This window comes from Spinacia oleracea, chromosome 3, assembly GCF_020520425.1.
Source record: "Spinacia oleracea cultivar Varoflay chromosome 3, BTI_SOV_V1, whole genome shotgun sequence".
Lineage (NCBI taxonomy): Eukaryota > Viridiplantae > Streptophyta > Magnoliopsida > Caryophyllales > Amaranthaceae > Spinacia > Spinacia oleracea.
Window position 1 is genome coordinate 29048154 of NC_079489.1, and position 20136 is coordinate 29068289.

At 28.3% G+C, this 20136-nt stretch overlaps 1 protein-coding gene across 1 annotated transcript; it reads left to right on the top strand.

Moving 5' to 3' along the window:
* The first annotated feature begins 2032 nt into the window (after positions 1-2032).
* On the top strand, positions 2033-9015 carry LOC110796468 (ATP sulfurylase 1, chloroplastic). Its single transcript, XM_022001529.2, has 5 exons — positions 2033-2730; positions 7481-7886; positions 7995-8255; positions 8338-8424; positions 8548-9015. The coding sequence occupies exons 1-5, from the start codon at positions 2219-2221 to the stop codon at positions 8707-8709; spliced, it is 1428 nt and encodes a 475-aa protein (XP_021857221.1). The 5' UTR covers positions 2033-2218; the 3' UTR covers positions 8710-9015.
* The last annotated feature ends 11121 nt before the right edge of the window (positions 9016-20136 follow it).

Here is a 20136-nt window from a genome sequence, read left to right on the forward strand (position 1 = left end):
TTTTTGTTAAAATATCCGAATTACTAAATATGATATCTCTGGAATTTCGGCAAATAACGTATTATCTATAATTCACATGGAGTATAACTTTAACTTTAGCACTCATGATCCTCTCCGTATACATTCATATCGTTTGACAAGGATCCTAGCTAATTTGATTTCTATGCATGGTCTAACTATATATATATATAAATTATACTACTACGTAGTTCAGTGCTAATTGAATTCTTCTTAAAATTATTTTTTTATTTTGAAATAATTGACATTAATAATCTCAACTTTCACCAGTCTTCTCAAAAAGATCACAACTTTGAATTACTTTAGAATAATCCCAACTTTAGGGGTACCTTCTCAAAATAATCTAAACTATTAATTTTCAACATATTACAAACCTAAAATGGATAGTGTAGGCAAGAAAAAAGATAGTTGACTTATTTTGAGAAAGTCCCCTCAAAAGTTGGGATTATTTTGGAATAATTCAAAGTTGAGATGATTTTAAGAAGATGGGGGAAAGTTGAGATTATTTTTGTCAATTTTTTCTAGTTTTCATTTTTTTTTTAATATATGATAAATACATAGTATGTATCTTAATCTTATCTTGAGACACTAAGATTATCTTTAGATTAAACATATCTGTTATATCTTAGCATGAACTCCTTTATCTTTTTTTAAATTAATTTAAAATATCTATTACTCTATACTAAAACAGACACCAAGAATGACACATGTCACTTCCTGGTGTAAAATTTTTCCGCCTAAAATGTTTTCCTAAAATATAAATCTTATTTTATCTTATTTTATTCTCTACCTTTTTATAATTATCTATGTATGAAAAAAATATTAGTTTATAATTTATGGAAATAATAGATACCACGTAATAATAATTTTGCTAAATATTTTTTTTTAATAATATTTTAGTCAAATCGGTACATTAATAATGGAAATTATATTCACTCGATATGTCGGTCAACGTAGCATATTACACATACTCCCTCTGTTCCATAATGTTCCTCATGTTTACTATTTATATGGTCAAAGTTTAAAAACTTTGACCGTAATTAATAGTATGATTAAGAGTATAAATGTTTACTTATGGGATATCATTGGATTCGTTTCAATATCAATTTTCTAAATATCAATTTTTTATAATTTTTACTAATACGAAAATAAAATTATTAATGGTTAAAGTAGTGCATTGGAGACCGCGCATAATGGAAAAGTGAGGAACATTATGGAACGGATGGAGTATATAATATGCATATTAGATGATTAAATATAAATGAATATGTTTAATTGCTTTTATAATTATGCATTAGTTTGAGGATATTTAGTTAAATATTCCGTATTTTGTAAAAATAAATTATCATAATCCGTGCGTACACGAAATCTAATCTAGTATTAATAATGAATTTGTGACGGGATATTTTTACGTGGACGCCTTCAATACTCTTGAAAAAAAAAACCCGCGTTAGATTTTGTGAATTTTATTTGCCCATTAATGATAACCTCAGCCTAATGAAGCACGTAGTATATTTTTTTTTGTTTTGACTTATCCTCTTATTTTATCTTATTATATTTCATTTTTAATAACTTTACAATTACTATGATTATGAATATGAGTAACTTGTATTCATGCGCACGATTTTGTAGTAATTAATTAGCATCTCATCAAACAAAAAAACTCCGTATACAGGTAGTAATTGCGGGAAGTTTTAGGGTGGGTGTTGATCTGTATTTAGAAGTTGAACTAGTTTTTTGTGTCTGGACTATGCCCCGAGTGTTACGTGGATTATGGGTTTAACTTGTGAAATTCATGACTGAAGAAATACTGTATGTTTTCTTTTAAAAATATGACATGTAAGTTGATATAGCATAAATTTGAGGTCATAGCCCATAGAGAGGAAAGTTTATGGGGTTTTATTTGATAAATTTTTGTTGTATTTATTTGAACTTATTTTTTCTTGAAATAAAGTGAAAAGAATAAAAGATGGCTATATGAAAATGTGTGTTTTCCCATCACTTTCCTTGGTGTTTCGTATCTTGAACAATTTGACGGCAGTACATAAATACGGCAAGTTTATTACTGTAGAGAAGAGGAGCAGTTGTATATAAAGCCTCGAATCTTTGTCATTTGAGCACCTGAGGCTTGGGCAAAAAGCCAGGCCTAACTTGAATAACATAAAACAAAAAAAAAACAGCTTTTACAGAAAAATCAATAATGGCTTCCATGGCGGCTATTTTCACCAAAACCCCAAACCCAACCCTCTCTTTCCCAAAACCATCCAAAACCCAGTTCACCCCATCATTCAATGTCTCATTCCCGACTCGAAGTCCGAATCGCTGTGGTCGAAACCCGATGCGAGTCTCATCGCAGCTGATTTCTCCCGACGGCGGAAGGTTGGTGGACTTGGTTGTGGATGATTCAATCAAGAGAGAGAAAATGAAGGAAGCTCTCGATTTACCGAGGATCAAGCTTTCTAAGATCGATCTACAATGGGTTCATGTTCTTAGTGAAGGGTGGGCTAGCCCACTTTCTGGTTTCATGAAAGAAAATGAGTTCCTCCAAACGCTTCATTTCAATTCGCTCCGACTCGATGACGGTTCGTTTGTCAACATGTCGGTGCCGATCGTTCTCGCCATTAATGATTTGGTGAAGAATCGGATTGGCGACTCTGACCGGGTTGCCCTGTTTGACCCGGATGATGATCACCCGGTCGCTATCCTCTCTGAGTATGTTCCCTTTTATTTATTTGTTTCTTTCTTTTATTTTACTCGTTCGTTTCTCGTTTCTGTTTTTTTTTTTTTTAAAAAAACTTTTTTATTTGGGTTTTAAGTTCTATCTTAAAATATGAAGTTATTTTGTTAAATTCGAAATAAATTAGGTTGTCTCCTATAAATTTATTCACATGTTTGGATTGGTTTGGATTTTTGGAAATTTTAGTTTGAGAGCGAAAATTCCCGGATAACATGTTGTTTTAATTTTAAAGTAATGTTTTTTTTGGACTTACTATTAGAATTTAGAGTTGTCTTAGAATCGTTCATGTTTTTTTTGGGTGCAAATGATTCATAAGGGTGGGGATGAGAATCGATCCCAGGTCATCTGGAACCGAGATGGAAGGTCTAACCAACTGAGCTATCTATCACTCTCTCTCTTAGAGTCGTTCATGTGGATTGAACATAAATAACTCTTATTTATAGTAGTCGTACATGTGAATTGAACCTAGACTTAGTTTATCCTAAACTTATCTGGTTTAGATTTAATTTATCATACGCTTTATCCTGTTAGAACTTAATTAACTTCTACTCCCTCCATTCCTTTTTGTTGTACCCATAAGGAATGTTGGGGGTATTTTAAGAAAACTGAATCTTGGGTTGTATCGGATATGAGTAATGATTGGGTGTAAGAATAATGATTGTGTGTAAGAAAAAGAATAAAGTAAAGAGAGAAAGTATTAAATTAATTGGGGAAAAAGTAGATATTTATTAAAGTATTGAATAAATTGAGTTACAATTTCTGTCACATGGACAAACCCAGAAAATTCAAACCAAAAAATCGACAAAAAATCAACCAAAAATTCGGAAAAAATCAACCCAAGATTCGACCAAATATAACCAAAAAATTCGACCAAGATCAAGGCAAAAAATCAACCAAATCAACTCAAAAATTCGACAAGAAATTCGACCAAAATCAACCCAAAAAATTCAAACAAAAATCAACCCAGAAAATCGATAAAAATCAACCCAAAAATTCGACCACAATCAACCCAAAAAAATAACAAAATTCAACCCAAAATTCGACCAATATCAACGAAAATAAATCGACAAAAATCAACCAAAAAACCATACCAAAATCAACCCAAAATTTCAACAAAAAATAACCCAGAAATTCGTAAAAAAATCGACAAACATCAACCTAAAAAATTCGAAATAAGGCAAAAATAAATTCAAACCAACGTGATCTCAATATCACGATTTTGAGGATTTAGAGGCCAAATTCGACCATGAAAACTCTAGATCTAGAGTTTTCATGGTCGAATTTCACCATCTAAAGCCATAATACGCATTCTACAGCTTTTTCTGGCGGGTGGTGGTGGCGGAGGTGTGGTGGTGGTGGCGATCTAAAATTTCACCTCCAGATCTTAAGAACAGAGATATTGTGGAGGAGAGAGAATCTTAGAGTTTTAAGAAATCAGAGATTTTAGAGGAGAGAGAGAGAGAGAAAAACGTGAGAGCAAGTATGGAAAATGAAGAACAATTTGGGGTTCTTGAGAGTTGCAGAGGTTTTGGAGGAGAGAGAGAGATAGAGCAAAATGAGAGGAGGAAGGAGAGAAATGAAGAGAGAGAGAGAAATGAATTTTGTCATGAATTCATGATAGGGACGGTTCAAATGGGTGGGGAAATGGGGAAGATTTAAGAATAAAATAAGAAAAGTGGTGAAATTTAGGTGTGAATAAGAGTAGAATCTTAAGGTTTTTTGGTAAATAGTGGGGAATCTTAGGGTAAATTGGTAAAAAAACTATGGCCAAAAATAGTAAAGATTCAGTAGGGGAACAACAAAAAGAAACGCCAAAAAAGGAAATGGGAACAACAAAAAGGAATGGAGGGAGTACTGAACTTACTTGAACTTAGTATCTCTTATTTGAACTTATCTCTGTTTATTGAACCTAACCAATGATGTTTTGGCTTAACAGTAAAAACTGAACACTTGTATAGTTGTATACTTGTATATAATAGGTTACTAGTTTAAATCCTCTCTACTCCATTTGTAACTTATATTGCCTTTAAAAGTTCGTTCGGAAAAGACAATTTATTGAACTTATCTTATAGGTGCTTATTCTTTTTACTGAAGTTGTGTTATCCAAACTTGGTTTTGTTTCTTTGAACACGACTCAATTGAACTTGTTTAGTGTTAACTAGACTGGTCTCGTGCACGCACAAATATTCGAAAATTATTATTTGAATCTTTTTGATGAAATATTTAATTGGAATATTTATTCCCTTAGAGTTAATGCGTAACTAATAAATCTTGAACATACTCATTTTATTAGTTAATTTGAAATTTCCCCCTGCTACGTATTATATATTTTATACGTTGAATATGATAAGGACCAAAATATTTGATATGCAGAGAATGTTAATTTGACCAAATATTGACTAAATATTTTTTCTATAATTGATAACGTCAATTTAACTAAAATATTACCAAAATCATCTACTTAATCCGTCACTTAGTACTCGCCCCGCTTTCCTTTTAAAGTCGTTTCTTAATACTCGCCCCGTTTTCATAAATGACATACTTTTACTAATATTATATTACTCCCTCCGTCTCTTTTTGTTTTTTACGTTTGTCATTTTTCACGCTTTTTAACGATTAATTAATTTGTATCGAGATTTTCAATTTTGGTTATTTAAACAAGATAAATTACGTTTATTTATAATGTTTTCACCTTTATCAAAATTATGATATTGGGAAATGAGAAAAATTTAATGTCCCAATGGAAAAGTGTGAGAGAATAAATGATCCAATGAATTTAATTGGTTAAAATAATAATTGGACACAAATTTTGATAGAATACTAAGTCATTTATGTGATTATATAAAAGGAAATGTAAAGAACATTTTGAAATACCCAAAAAGGAAAACGTAAAGAACAAAAAGAGACGGAGGGAGTATTTTTCTCGCTTAACCATGAATCAATTTATTTTCCTATTTCCTAAAAAACATTAAAAATTTCAAAACCTACCCCACCTCCGCCCCTTTATTTGACACATTTTCCACTTACTATATAATAATAGGCCACTAATCAACTATAATCTAATAAATTAATAAATCAATTAAATTGCCTAAAACTCTGTGTCGGTCAAACCGCGCCGAATATTAAGGGATGGAGGGAATAATATTGTAATATTCTATAATCTTATATTTTTTCTCATACATACATAGCAGTTTATACAAAATTAGAGAAAATATAAAAAAACAAATAAAGTAGATATGTTTTTTAGGAAAGATTTTTTTGGCGGGAAAATTTTGCACCAGGAATAGCAGTTAGTATAATGTACTCCGTAATAGATTTTCCCCAAAAAATTAGTAAAATGAAGTGGGGTGTTAGTTAGGCCATATGAACACTCAAAACACCCGAAAAGGGATCGATTGATTTGGTGTAAAATGTTTTGCTGAAAAATAATTTTACTATTTTTGTCATTTTCCGTTATTTGGTATGACAAATGATGTAAAACAATTTTCCAATAACTTGTACCAGAAAATATTTTTTCATTTGAATGGAAGGGAAATCACATGAAACATTATAAAGATGTTTCACACCAATTCATGAATTTTAATCACTAGCTATTTAGTTTTAGTGGCGTATCAAATCTTCTTTCTTGTCACTATTAGCATTTAAGCTTGACAATGATTTGAGAACTCTAAAAAGAAATGAAGTAATTGTTAACTATTGTTAGAACGAGCACTCTGTAATCCCCAAAAAATGGATAAAATCGTCGTTTCTCAAGCCTTGGCGCGATTTGGAAATGAAATCGATCCCCAACAAATAAAGTATATCCTATATTGATAAACAAAAAATAGAGTTTGAGGAGTAATTTTATTTGTAATTTTGTAAAATGTCACTGGTGTGGACTAAAAACATGACAGATGCATGCAAATTGGGAAGCTTAATATGGATAGCCCCCTCTTTTCTGGTATTTACTTTGAATAATTCCAACTTTTTAGGGCATCATTATTTTCTATTCAAAGCCTTATAGCCTCCGGAATAAACACTGAAATGACCCACTCTAAAGCAGTAGCGGATCCAGAATTTTGAGATAGTGGGGTCACTATTTAAAAATTGATGAAACTTTCACTAAAATTATTTATTTTTTTAAAAAAAATTGAAATTTTAACTATAAAAAAAAAAAAAATTCAAGTGGGGTCAAGGACCCCACTGAGGGCACCGTGGCTCCGCCACTGCTCTAAAGTTAGGTAGTTGTAGCACCAATCTATAGTACTATACACACATAAACCAACGAAAGTGACACAAATGGGTTGAATTCCTAGCCATGGAACTGCTCAAGGAACCTCTCTAGACTAAAGGATGCATTGATTTTTTTTGGTGCGAATGAGCCACAAAGGCAAAATATAAATTACAAATGGGGGCGGGGGGATTCGAACCTGAGACCTATTGTACACAGGCCCTCAGTCTTTACCACTAGGCCAAGACATCATTGGTAAAGGGATGCATTGATGTATTATCAGTTTTGTTATGAATATTCAATATATTTTCACATGATGAAATTCAGTGGTGTGTTCGTGTGTACAATTACATGTGTGTGTGAGATTCTGGAAGGGATGTTTCATGTTTGACTTCTGAAATATGCATCGATATGATGATTCACCTTGGTGTAGCTCTGAATATTTTTACTTGTTATGTTTACATATAAATTGGTAAAAGAAACTTATCATCATCTTTAATTTAATTGTGATCCAGCATTCAGATATACAAGCACAACAAAGAAGAGCGTGTAGCAAGAACATGGGGTACGACTGCTCCTGGTCTTCCTTACGTGGAGGAAACAATAGCCAATGCTGGAGACTGGTTGATTGGAGGTGATTTACAAGTTCTAGAACCTATTAAGTACAATGATGGTCTTGATAGATTCCGGCTATCCCCCTCTCAGCTTCGTGAAGAATTCCTCAAGCGTGATGCTGATGCAGTCTTTGCTTTCCAACTTAGGAATCCAGTGCACAATGGCCATGCTCTACTAATGACTGACACACGTCGTAGGCTTCTTGATATGGGGTATAAGAATCCTATCCTTTTGCTTAATCCACTTGGAGGCTTCACCAAGGCGGATGATGTTCCTCTACATTGGCGTATGAAGCAACATGAAAAGGTTTCTCAATTCATCCTTTCCTTTTGTCAATCCATGGTTTAAGCCTGGTTGATTATCCCTAATTGTAATTTTGTATTTGCAATAAAATAAAATAAAATAAAATATCAGGTGCTTGAAGATGGTGTGTTAGACCCAGAGACGACAGTGGTTTCGATATTTCCTTCCCCAATGCACTATGCTGGTCCAACTGAAGTACAATGGCATGCAAAGGCTCGTATTAATGCTGGGGCAAATTTCTACATTGTAGGACGTGACCCTGCTGGCATGGGTCATCCTCTTGAGAAAAGAGATCTTTACGATGCTGACCATGGTAAAAAAGTGCTCGGAATGGCTCCTGGACTTGAACGGCTCAACATCCTTCCATTCAAGGTTTGAAAGTTTGAGCTTATGTTTCCTTTTTGTCATTCTTATGGTTTAATCTTATTATTATTGTTCCTAAATACTGGATCAGGTTGCCGCCTATGATAAGACTCAAGGTAAAATGGCATTCTTTGATCCTTCAAGGCCTCGAGATTTTCAGTTCATATCAGGCACCAAGGTATTGATCACTTATCAGTTATCCTATCTACAATTCTAACATAGCATATTAGCATATGTAATACTTACTATCTTGTCAGTTTGAAAAACAAGTGTGAATTGATCAAGATTGTTTTAACTACAGATGCGAACTCTTGCAAAGAACAATGAAAATCCCCCAGATGGATTTATGTGCCCCAGTGGATGGAAGGTGTTAGTGGAATACTACGACAGTGTTGCTTCCTCTGACAATGGCAAGATTCCTCAAGCTGCTACTGCTACTGCTACTGCTGCTTTAGCTGTTTGATGAGTTTTCATTGGTTCGATTTCGAAACCTCTACCCTTTGGGAGAAACTCTTTATGATTTCCTATCTCCTGTGGATATTTGTCTCAGAAACTTTGTAAATTTGTATGTTTCTGAATCTCTCTGGTCCAAACCGGCCCTCTAAAAGGTACCAGACAGTGTAGGGTTTCGAGCATTTGCTCCCTACCCAAAGTCTATGGAAGTGTTTCAGGAGGAACAGTCAGTCGTTCCCTGTCATGATTTGAAGGCTTTCACAAACTATCTCTGTAAAATAAGATTGTATGAAATGTGGTGAACTATCACTTTGTATGTTTGATGCTGTGAAACCCAGGGTTGATATGGCTTCAAATCTTGGCACCAGTAACCTAATATTAAGCTTAGAATTACCTAAATGTGGACCTAATCACTTTAAAACGTATTCTGACCGCCTACGCTGTGCAACGCCTGATACTAGTTTTCAGCAGTGTATTACGTAAGAATTTATAAATGGGGGTCAAAAAAAATTTATAATTTGTTTTTTAGTTTCTCGTATTTGCTCATTTTAGGGAGTTAAAGTTGAAAGGTAAGTAGTTAAAATATTATAAACGCTATAATAAAATATGTGGAGGATTTAGGAACTTTAATTTTTGGGTTTCATAACAAGAAAACTCAACACATCCAAATTACAGGGTTAACGATTTCAAATAAAATAGGAAAAAAAAGAGTGTATACGACAAGTGTTCATACTTAGAAGGAGATTTTTTATTACAATTGTCGTTGAAAGAATTGCACAAAACGACACTAAGAAAAAAAATAGGAATATCATTTTCAATGATGGGGCATTATACTATTATATAATTAGGCCTCTTAAAAGTTCAAAAAAACATGTAACTATAGTCTATAAAAATAGAGTATAAAATAAATTACTTATATATCCTATGCCAATTACAAAATAATTTTGAAGAAAAAAAGTAACACTACTAATATCGATAAATGTTCGGCTCGAACTCGATTCGTTTTCTAAATGAACCAATCTTGAGCTTAAATTATGGATCGATTATTAAACGAACCAAACTCAAACTCAATGGTGTTCGGCTCGAAAGCTCGCTAGCTGGTTAATTTAAGAATAATAATGCATATTTATGAGATTTTTATATATCGTTTAATACCATTGTCCAAACTATCAATTAAATTATAAATAAGGGATAATATTTTACATAACTTGTCCAAGAAAATACTATTATAATGTAAGATTAAGAAATTATTGTACCTGGTTGTAGAATATGGTTTATCAATTATCGAATCAAGGCTCGAACAAGCTCGAAACTCGATCGGTTCGAACTCGAAGAATTCTTATCAAATCTGACTCGATAAAGAATTTTACGAGGTATGTTCGAGCTCAAGTTTGAACTCGAAAAAAAGTAACCAAACAAAGCTGAGTCTATTAGAATTCGGCTCGGTTCGCATGTCACCTTGACATTGTAGACTTCCGGGTGGCCAGTGTGAATGAATTATTACAAAATAATAATTCCTTAATTAAGTAGATTAATAATTTTGACAATGCAACAAACAATTGTTAAAGCAAACAAAATCCACTTCCAAATAGTTACTTTCTGCCTCCCTGAATACTTCGTATTTACATGACTTTAAATGGTAAGCTACGAAGTATGAAATAAAAATTTGGCCAATTTGTCAAAAACTATCTTATAAAAAAAACTAGTTTAGGACCCGTGCCACGCACGGTAATCCAAAATAATTTAGAAGGTACTCCTTAAAAATAACAATTAATTTTTTCGTACCACTAAACTTTATAAAATAGCTAAAGTGGAAGAAGTGGAAGAAAGTATTTTTGTATTAATAGATCATTAAAAAGTAAATAGCGGATATTATTTTGAAATAGGTGAACATGTTTGGTCGTATCTTGTAGTTATATGTAATAAGCTTGAAAGGCACCAAGTTATTTAAGCCCATAATCTCGCTAATTATGAGAGAATGAATGAAGCTTAGTTAGTTATCTGCATCAAAATGTAAGGAGATTATAAATTAATAATAGTTTTTTTTATATCCCGCCGTTCTCCATGACCACGGGAATTATAACATTAATATTGATTATAAGTCTATATAATCTTTTTTAATATTTAATAAAAATATGTAAATAACTTAGTATTAAAAATACACCAATTCTTAAATGGAATTGGTCCAAACTAAATTTATTGTGGACCGTGTCTAAAGATGGTCAACAACTTGTTCTTAATTTATTTTGGCATGTTTATTAGGATTAGGCAAAATTGTCAAAAAATATCTTCTTTTTGTCTCACTTTGTGAGCTAGTACCTTATAATTCCAGTTTTGTCAAATAGTACTAACAATTTTAGCAGGTGTTGTTAATACGTGTTGTACTTGAATAATGTGATTAAGTCACCATTCACTTTTAAAAACATAGGGCTACTATGATTCAAAAGATGGTTAATATATCTAAGAAATTTGGTATTTAATTTATTAAAGTCAATGTATAAACAACAAAGGTCCATGCATTGTAAAAATAGTGCTAGAGTAAATTATTGATTTTGGGTCCACGCTAATATTATTGTAGACCATGTCCACAAGAGAATAATCCTTAAAAATAACTAAAACATAGAATTGTGATTAGTTAGTTTCATCTGACCAATGGTAATTAAGAGTTGTACTCGTTTAAAAAATAAAAATGTAAGATCTATGAATAAAAATAACAATTAAAATAAAAACAAATATGTAAGGAATTAAGTAGTAATTAAGTTGGTTAGGAATAAGGAACTAAGGAACTACGGGCTAATATCTAAAACAAAAAAAATGAATAATAAAAATGAGTGGGAAACTTTCCAGTTTCCACCGCCATCAATAATCACGTTCTCCAACCATCGCCACCCCATTCATCTTCTCCTACCAACGCAATCACCATAGCTTCTAATCATATTCACAGAAGTTTCTCAAAAATATATCCATCTTAAATGTCAAACCAAACACCTAATCGCAACTTTAAAGGCCACTTATTATTGCCTGGTTTTTGTTCCTTTTCCAAGTCTCCTTCTCAAAGTTTCAGAAAATTTCTATTAATTTTGATAATGATAGTGAAAAGTATCCGATTTTTCACCTGGGGCGGGTTCGGAACGCTTGAGTTGACATCAGTAAACAAATGAGTTGATTTATTGCTTGAGACGCATGTATTCGAGTAATTTTAAGAATAATATTATCAGTGAACTCGTGGGTTTTTTTAATGGTACACCTTCATGGTTTTTATACTGCATGGAATATTCTCAAATATTTTATTCAATAATCTAAAGATGTCAAATATTTTTTTATAGGCGTTTTTTAGAAGAATGTAGCTGAAAGTGACGCACGTGTCATAATTTTCGGATGGATTTTTCAAGATTCCTTGTATTTTTTATGTGTATAATTTTGTAATATCTAATTTTCATAATGTGCACTGTATATTATTATTCTATTATCGTTTTTCCTTTTTCGGGATGAACCTTGCTTAATATATTCTCCAAAGAAATCGCTGAAATTCTGACCATATTTATGTAAGCTCGTAATTTCAGCAATTTCATCAATCTAAGTTGACCATTTTAAGGAAAGTACGACCGTACTTAAATATATATTCTAGCTCCAAAGATTGCTATTATCTCTGAAAGTACGACCAGAAATCAAGGTCAAATGTTATCAAGTGTACTTATTGTAAGAAATCTATTTATGTAAGGTCGTACAACGATTTCATCAATCCGAAATGCCCATTTTAAGAAAGTACGACTTTGTTTTAATATATTCTCCAGAATTTAAGGTCAAACATTATTTAGGGGATAATTTTTTTATCTATTACTATATATGACTTTGCTTTAATATATTCTCCAAATGTTAATTTAGGAAACCGTTTTATTTTTAAATATACGTTATATTCCAGCAGGAAACCGTTTTATTTCTTTAGTAATAGATTAGTTATTTAAGGGAAACAAAGATACTAATAGATTATTGCAGAAATATATTAAAGCAATCTTTGGAGATTATATTAAAACGAAGTTAAGAAAGAACAAAAGAAAAAAAAAAGAATTTTTTTGGCGGGAAAAAATCGCACCAGGAATTGACACGTGTCATTTCTGGTGTCTCTTTTAGTATATAGTAATAGATGTCGTAATTAGTTACGTTATAAAATTGTATGCTGTAAGATATTACATTTTTTTTGTTGAAGTATGAAAATTGATTCTAAATTTTGAGGTTGACTGTACTAGGTGTATTACATGTGGCATCTCACGGAAAATCTATTACGTAATACATTACACTAACAGACACCGGGAGTGACACATGTCACTCACTGGTGCAAAATTTTCCTGCCAAAAACGTTTTCTAAAAATGTTAACTTTGTTTCTTTTTTTATTTTCTATCCTTTTTTATACGAAGTTATGGCAAAAAAATATTGGAATACTAGTTTAGGGCTCGTGCAACGCACGACTACTACTAAAACAATTTATTATTTTAATAGTAACTAAAAGACTTGTGATATTAGGAAAACGTGAGAGTAAAAAGGATATATGAAAAAGTATAAATTCAAAGTTGTGTAAAAAAAAATATTCAAATGAACTAAATTTCGATATTACTATACAAAGTTAAAAATTATAGTCGTTTATTCGTATGTAGAACGATCTAACAACGTTAACCAAACCCGAATGACTCAAGACTAATTTTCGAAAAGACCCGAGCATAACCGAGCTGAGTTAGTCAAATACAACATATTTTGAATTGAGTAAAATCTTGATAAATAAAATTACCATGTATTATTATTTTAATTAACATTCTTACTTACCAGTTACCATGTATTATATTATTAATAGTAGACTAACATTAGAAGTTCATTTATCAATATTTTTATATTTCTTATCAGATTTAAAAGTTATAATAATACATAAATAAAATTATATCATAAAGGAATAAATAATATTGATTTAGCTTTCCTCCAATAATATATTATGCAGTACACATCTATGGTAATTAAAATATATTTTTATCTTAGTTTCCTAAAATAATGTAATGTAATTTATTTATTTTAAAGTAAAAAATAATTTATTTATTTTAAAGTAAAAAAATAAAAATATATTTTGGCGGGAAAAAATCGCACCAGGAAATGACACGTGTCATTCCTGGTGTCTCTTTTAGTATATAGTAATAAATAATAAATAAAATACGAAATTTAATAGATACCACTTAATAATAATTTGCTTAAAATGATTTTGGTAATATTTTATCAAATGGAAAAATTAGCCCCTATTAAGTGAAGTATAAAATATGTAATACGTATATATAGGATGAAAATTGCATATTAAACGATTAAATGAGTATGTTCAAAAATTATTAATTATGCATTTTCTTTATGAGGAAAAATATATCAGTTAAATAAATATTTTATAAAAAAATTATCCGTGCATGTACGGAATCTAATCTAGCGGGTAATTAAATGGCACACGAGATGCTTATGGTAAAGTGAACGTTATGATTCGGGAAAAGGTATAAACTAGTTAATCACACCATTCTCTTTATAAGGTAGTTTTTTTTTATAAAAACATGATTTATAAGGTAGTTTTTGATAAATTTGCTGCCTAAGAACTTTAAAATGGACGGATAATAGGTTCACCGGGCACCAACCTAGCTACTGGAGAAACATCGTCTCTTGGGCGGATTTTGGTAAATGGTTTTTCATTGGCTGATTCGCTTTTAGTTTTCTATTTGGCAAAACAATAAAATTTAGGCAAATTTGTCAAAAAAGACCTTTTATAACCCACATTTTGCGAGAAAAGACTTTTATCATTTTTTTTGTGAAGGCACACCTTAATGTAAATTTTTTTGTAATGACACACCTTAATGTTATTTTTTTTTTCTGTGAAGACACACCTTAATGTAATTTTTTTTTTTGTGAAAGACAAACAAATGGTAGTTTCCGGCATTGTCTTAGTGTTTCCGTCATTGACTTGCACGTTAAGTTTTCTAACCTCACCCGATTTGCTGTTGCTGCTACTATTGTTGCTTTCTACCACCATGGCCTGATCTCTCATCGTCTGAAAACACCCGATTCGCAAACTCCCCATCACCTCCCCCCACTCCCTGACCTCTTACTGTAGGAATCCCAGACATCTCTATTTCCTCACAATATTATTATTACCCTCTCTTCCATAACCAATCATTTCCATCTCCTTCAAATTACTACTACTCTCACAAATATTGCCATAATTATTATCATTATTCAACCCCAAATTCATTAGGAAACTGGTATTTCAGTGTAAAAGGGTGGCCGTTGAGGATGATTTTGGAGAGGCAGGCGGTGAGTTCAGGAAGGGTGGAGGTACATTCGACAACCACCATACGAGTGTCTCCTCCCCGACATAATAGAGACTTGTCGTGTGGGCGAGGGACTACGTGGCAGAGATTAAGGTACGCGAGCACAACACGTGCAAGTCAATGATGGAAACTACCATTTGTTTGTCTTTCGCAAAAAAAAAAAACATTAAGGTGTGCTTTCACAATTTTTTTTATAAAAGGTCATTTCTCGCAAAATTGACGATATAAAAGGTCCTTTTTAGAAAATTTGTCTAAAATTTATGTAAAAGATGGTTTTTAAGCCAAAATGAAAAAATAAGTTGTTTATAGTACCTCTAAGCTTTTAGGGTGCATTCTATTCACCCACTTTCACTCATTTTTCCTAAACTTATCTTATCTGAACTTAACTGAACTTATTAAAAAGTGTCATGACTTAATTTAGTTATAAATTGTACTTCGATAACCCTTATTTTTCATGAACTTATATTATCTTAACTTATATGAATTTAACCGAACATATCTGAATCTAACTGAACTTATCTAAACTTATTTTTCCTCGAATGAGTGAAAATAAGGTGAATATATCATAGCCTTAGGGTGCGTTCTGTTCACCTTTAAAAAATAAGTTTCAGTTCCAATAAGTTCAGATAAGTTTAGATAAGTTCAGATAAGTTCCAATAAGTTTCAATAAGTTCCAATAAGTTCAGATAAGTTCCAAAAAGTTCTAATAAGTTCAGATAAGTTCAGATAAGTTCAGATAAGTTTCAATAAGTTTCAATAAGTTCCAATATTAAAAGTTCAGATAAGTTTCAATAAGTTTCAATAAGTTCCAATATTAATAATAATATTATTATTTATTATTTATTATTTATTATTTATTATTTATTATTTATTATTATTTATTAATTATTAATTATTAATTATTACTTATTAATTATTAATTATTAGTTATTAGTTATTAATTATTAATTATTAATTATTAATTATTAATTATTAATTATTAATTATTAATTATTAATTATTAATTATTAATTATTAATTATTAATTATTAATTATTAATTATTAATTATTAATTATTAATTATTAATTATTAATTATTAATTATTAATTATTAATTATTAATTATTAATTATTAATTATTATTAATTATTAATTATTAATTATTAATTATTAATTATTAATTATTAATTATTAATTATTAATTATTAATTATTAATTATTAATTATTAATTATTAATTATTAATTATTAATTATTAATTATTAATTATTAATTATTAATTATTAATTATTAATTATTAATTATTAATTATTAATTATTAATTATTAATTATTAATTATTAATTATTAATTATTAATTTTTAACTTTTAATTTTTAGTTTTTTAGTTTTTAGTTTTTTAGTTTTTAGTTTTTAGTTTTTAGTTTTTAGTTTTTAGTTTTTAGTTTTTAGTTTTTAGTTTTTAGTTTTTAATTTTTAATTTTTAATTTTTAATTTCTAATTTTTAATTTTTAATTTTTAATTATTAATTATTACTCCTTCCGTTTCTTTTTGTTGTATCCGTTTCCATTTTAAGCATTTCATATTGTTGTATCCATTTAGAATCTATTCTATTTTTGGACATACATTTTATCCTAAAATACTCTTACATTTCTATCTAATTACCAAAATACCTAAAGATTCTACCCATATTCCCACCTAATTTTCCCCACCCATAATATTTAATTCTTTTCCCTTCCCCATATACCCACTCTCTCACCTCCTTTATCACCCATCATTATCACTCATCTCTCTTACCTTATTTCTTTATTATTTTCTCACTCCTTTATTTATTATAATCTCTTACACCCAATCATTTCTCTTACACCCAATCATTACACGTATACCCATACAAACCAATATTCCAAATTTCTTAAAAACCACACCAGATTCCAAATGGATACATCAAAAAGAAATGGAGGGAGTATTATTTATTATTTATTAATTATTAATTATTAATTATTAATTATTAATTATTAATTATTATTTATTATTTATTATTTATTAATTATTAATTATTCATTATTCATTATTAATTATTAGTTATTAGTTATTAATTATTAATTATTAATTATTAATTATTAATTATTAATTATTAATTATTAATTATTAATTATTAATTATTAATTATTAATTATTAATTATTAATTATTAATTATTAACTATTAACTATTAATTATTAATTATTAATTATTAATTATTAATTATTAATTATTAATTATTAATTATTAATTATTAATTATTAATTATTAATTATTAATTATTAATTATTAATTATTAATTATTAATTATTAATTATTAATTATTAATTATTAATTATTAATTATTAATTATTAATTATTAATTATTAATTATTAATTATTAATTATTAATATTAATTATTAATTATTAATTATAATATTAATTATTAATTATTATTAATTATTAATTATTAATTATTAATTATTAATTATTAATTATTAATTATTAATTATTAATTAATTATTAATTATTAATTATTAATTATTAATTATTAATTATTATTATTATTAATTATTAATTATTAATTATTAATTATTAATTATTAATTATTAATTATTAATTATTAATTATTAATTATTAATTATTAATTATTAATTATTAATTATTAATTATTAATTATTAATTATTAATTATTAATTATTAATTATTATTATTAATTATTAATTATTAATTATTAATTATTAATTATTAATTATTAATTATTAATATTAATTATTAATTATTAATATTAATTATTAATTATTAATTATTAATTATTAATTATTAATTATTAATTATTAATTATTATTATTATTATGAATTATTAATTATTATTATTAATTATTAATTATTATTATATTATTAATTATAATTATTTAATTATTAAATATTAATTATTAATCATTAATTATAATTCTTAATTATTAAGTTATAATCAGTAATTATGCTTATTAATATAATTATTAATTATTAATCATTAATTATTAATTATTATTATTAATATTAATTATTAATTATTAATTATTAATTATTAATTATTAATTATTAATTATTAATTATTAATTATTAATTATTAATTATAATTATTAATTATTAATTATTAATTATTAATTATTAATTATTAATTATTAATTATTAATTATTAATTATTAATCATTAATTATTAATTATTAATTATTAATCATTAATATTAATTATTCTAATCATTAATTATATTAATTATTAATTATTAATTATAATTATTAAATATTTAATTATTAATTATTAATATTAATTATTAATTATTAATTATTAATTATTAATTATTAATTATTGATTATTGATTATTGATTATTAATTATTAATTAATTATTAATTATTAATTACGTAGTATTAATTACTCCCTCCATTTCTTTTTGATGTATCCATTTGGAATCTGGTGTGGTTTTTAAAAAAATTGGAATATTGGTTTGTATGGGTATAAGTGTAATGATTGGGTGTAAGAGAAATGATTGGGTGTAAGAGATTATAATAAATAAAGGAGTGAGAAAATAATAAAGAAATAAGGTAAGAGAGAGGAGTGATAATGATGGGTGATAAAGGAGGTGAGAGAGTGGGTATATGGGGAAGGGAAGAGAATTAAATATTATGGGTGGGGAAAATTAGGTGGAAATATGGGTAGAATCTTTAGGTATTATGGTAATTAGATAGAAATGTAAGGGTATTTTAGGATAAAATGTATGCCCAAAAATAGAATAGATTCTAAATGGATACAACAATATGAAACGCTAAAATAGAAACGGATACAACAAAAAGAAACGGAGGGAGTATTAATTATTATTTATCATTTATTAATTATAAGTATCAAGAAGTTCCAATAAGTTTCAATAAGTTCAGATAAGTTCCAATAAGTTTCAATAAGTTCCAATAAGTTCAGATTAGATAAGTTCAGATAAGTTCAGATAAGTTTAGAGAAGATCAGATAAGTTCAGATAAGTTCAGGTCAAATAAGTTGAACAGAACGCACCCTTAAAGGTTTAAGCGACCTTAGAATAGATTACCAAGTTATTTCGGTAACATGCAAGAGGGGCAGATCTATGTTGCATGGAGGGTAGACAAGTTCAAAAATAAAAGATTGAAAAAAGAAAGAACATGAAATAAAACAGTTAATAAAATACATCAAACTAGTGATTTAAATTTCAAGTTTTTAATGGGAGGTCGTGGGTTCAAGGCCTGCAAAGTACAAGGCAAATACTTTTTATTATATATTTTTCTAAAACTCATAATTGTATTGCAAAGTACAAGGCAAATACTTTTTTCAATATAATTATTGGGAAATTTTTGGTATTTGCTACTTTGAAAATACACCACTTTTTTTATTTATTACCATATGAAATTTTTATTTTAAATTACTACGTTAAACTTCCAATTTTTTTTATTTACTACTACTTTACAGTTTTCTCATTTCAAAATTAAGATATCTCTTTCGTTTCTTAATCGTTTAAATTGATTCAAAGTTCATTATTTCCTTTGGAAATTTGGTGAAACACTACCTTTAAGTTTGATGGTTTTGTGAATTGCTACCTTATAAAAAGAAAATTATATTTTAATACCTTATAAGTTTGGTTTGTTTGATTTACACCACCATTTGACATTTTTCGTTAATGTTTTTCGTCTTTGAACCCACTACAACGATTATTTAATATGGCAAATGAACAAAACGGCAAAGGAACGCAACTATTTAAAAGAATAGAAGAAATACACGACGGAAAACATTAACGGAAAACGTCAAATGGTAGTGTTAGTCAAACAAACCCAACTTATAAGGTAGTAAAATTTTAAAAAGTTTTTAAAAGGTAACAATTCACAAAACCACCAAACTTAAAGGTAATGTTTCACAAAATTTCATTTTCCTTTTTCTATAGGGATTTTATTGAGAATGACATCTCAAAACAATTCGTTTGATAATTCATAAATATTTTAAAATTTCACAAATAATATTTAATTCGGTTTACCTTTTACAAAATGTTAAAAGCAAGATCCCTATAAAATCCTTGCACATAAATGAGAAGAATGAGTTTTGAATCACTTAAAATG